The sequence below is a fragment of the Echinops telfairi genome, unplaced genomic scaffold, assembly GCF_000313985.2.
Source record: "Echinops telfairi isolate 266 unplaced genomic scaffold, ASM31398v2 ScPeMD7_18;HRSCAF=68, whole genome shotgun sequence".
NCBI classification, from domain to species: Eukaryota; Metazoa; Chordata; class Mammalia; order Afrosoricida; family Tenrecidae; genus Echinops; species Echinops telfairi.
The window spans coordinates 14,130,290-14,132,834 of NW_022103915.1; the positions used below are offsets into that span (position 1 = coordinate 14,130,290).

The following is a 2,545-nucleotide window of genomic DNA, read 5'->3' on the forward strand; positions in this document are numbered from 1 at the left end:
CCAAACGGACTCGTTGGCAGTGAGTTTAAAAGCAAGCTATAGCCATCGGAATGGCTTTTTCCCATGGGGCTCCACGAGTCCCCAAGCCAGTCCTGCCTTTCACGAGGGGGACAATCTGGCTTGGATGTTTTGGGGGAAGCACAGGTGCAGCAGCCGAGTGAGCAGTAAACGGTGGGTACGTCCACTCGGTGGCTAGTCTGCACCCACACTGTTGCGGCGGTGCTGCCGCCGCAACATGGACTCAGGCTGAAGTGCCCCACAGAGCTTTCTTGACTGTCACCTGGCCTTTTCCCGGTGGAGTCACTGGGTGGGTTTGAACTGCTGCACTTTCCCTTAGCAGTCAGGCGCTTAACCAGTCTAACACGGGAGTGGGGGGGTAGGGGCTCCTGAACCCCACAAAAAAGTGTATTTAAGGGGGTCCACGAGAAGAGAAGGGTTTAAAAGATCATGGAATTTTCCCAAGACTTCTAACAAAGTCCCCTTGTATAAGTTTGCACGTGTATTAGCAGTGGCTGTGGATAACTGTGCACCAAATCGGCTTGGTTGTCCTGAAAGCAAGCCCACTGCCACTGAATCCATTCTGACTCATAGTGACCCTCTATGGCAGCGGTTCTCAGCCTGTGGGTCGTGACCCCTTTGGGGGTCGAATGACCTTCTCCCAGGGGTCACCCGATTCATAACAGAAGCAAAATTACAGTTATGAAGTAGCAATGAAAATCATTTTGTGGTTGGAGGGTATTAAAGGATCGTGGCATTCGGAAGGTTGAGAACCACCGACCTATGACAGAACTGCTCCCTAGGGCTTCTGAGGCTGTGAATCTTTTTGTTCTTGTGTGCTGGTGACTTTATTTTCCCTGCATTCACTGTTGAGAATCAGGCAGAGGCTTACAGAGCAGACCACCTGCTTTACCTTCAATAATTGTCTCACCCACCGCAGACCCTTTAGGGTACGTGGCCCCACTTGGCCCTGTGCATCCTGTTTCCATCCTGCCTTTCCCAGCCCCTGGATGCTGTCCTTGGGTAAATGCTGCCCCACCCTTTCATCTTCTTTTCCCCCAAATACTTTATTGACATGTAATTCACCTACTACACACTTCAAGAGTCACAACAGAAACCTGTACAGTCATCACCCTCATCCGCTCGAGAACATTTCTTCCTTCTTTTACGCATGGCCATTAGCTCCCTATTTCCCCCAAGCTTCCTTGCCATCCTCCCATAGAAGCCCATCATCCAGTCACTGCCTCTCTATCTCTCACCTATCCTGGATTTCATAGTCAGGAAAACATACCCAAACCAAAAACACCACCACCCCAAAACAAGCCAGAGAAAAGCCTTCACTGGAAAGAAGGCAGGAAATATTAGAAACTAGAATGAATTTAAAACAGGTCAGAAGGGAGATCAAACGGTAAGGTGTTAGATTTTAACTTAATTGCATCTGCCACAATCCACCGTCCAGGCCAGTCTGCAGGACAGCAAGTTTATTCACTTCTCTGGCCTCGGAGGGGATTCGCCAGAAGTTTAAGCCACGTGTACTTCCTCTTAACTTAAAAAAAGAGAAAGAACTTTAAAATGGGTTAAAAGGGAGCTCAAATGATAAGGTGTGAAAGACTGTAAGTCTTAACAGCCTCATCTTTCTCTCCCTGAGCAGACACGTGGCTAGCTGCCCAATGCCTTGCTCAGCACCACCAAACTCCCGCTACCCCGAGAGTGGAACTGGAGGAGTGTGATGGGAGAGCACCTCTCGGCACAGACCTCTTTTTCATGCTGCCAGGGAGGGGAGGGGAGGGGAAGAGGGCGAGCTCTAGGTTGAGAGTGGACAGGTGTTAATGGCAGGACATAGCCTACAAGACGGAGATGGGGAAGGAGGGGGGGTGAGGAAGGAAACAGAGCAAATCATTGGCATTTGATGAAAGATCCGCTACTGTAAACTCCCACCCAATTCACCCTTTAAAGAAAGTCGGAAAGGAGCAGGGAGAACGCCCAGCCTTTGGACCTTTCTCGGCAAACACAGAACCCTTACACACCCTTGAGTCTTCTGGTGCCAGTCCGCGTGGATTAGGTTGGAGGTGTGGATGACCACCCGGAGGCCTTCTTCACAGAGCAGGAGCATCATCTTCCTTCAAAACAGAGGACAGCATCAGCAGGGCTTTCCTTCCCACACAAACGCGGCCCCCAGGCCCAAAGGGATTCTTCCGAATGCCCGTCACCATCATGGACGCCTGGCTCTGCTTTGCCATTCGCTGTGCTTGACAAGAGACCGATATACCATAAGCCAGGCCAACCATTTGTACACGTACAACCAGCGACACCGAGGACAGTGTCTTGTCATACGTGACTGCCCACCCTCCTTTTCTGCGTCGTTCCACCCGTCAGCAGACACTCCCTGGCCCCTAATGCGGTGGTGGTGGTTTTTTGTTTTCTGTTTTAACTGAGCTATAATTAAATATGTAAATAATAACCCAGTAATTCATCACTTCAAGAAGGGTTGTGTCATATCCGTGTGAATGAGGGCGGGGATGCGGAGTGGTGACTCAGAGCCCATCTG

The 2,545-nt window shown here is 50.4% G+C and overlaps 1 protein-coding gene across 1 annotated transcript in view; it reads right to left on the minus strand.

Annotated features, from left to right (window-relative positions):
* The window catches only part of TDP1 (tyrosyl-DNA phosphodiesterase 1), a 68,911-nt gene that overhangs the window by 51,420 nt on the left and 14,946 nt on the right, over nucleotides 1-2,545 (minus strand). The window contains exon 6 of the mRNA XM_045288138.1: nucleotides 2,025-2,113. Coding sequence (XP_045144073.1) covers nucleotides 2,025-2,113 — 89 coding nt within the window. The remainder of the gene's footprint in view (nucleotides 1-2,024; nucleotides 2,114-2,545) is intronic.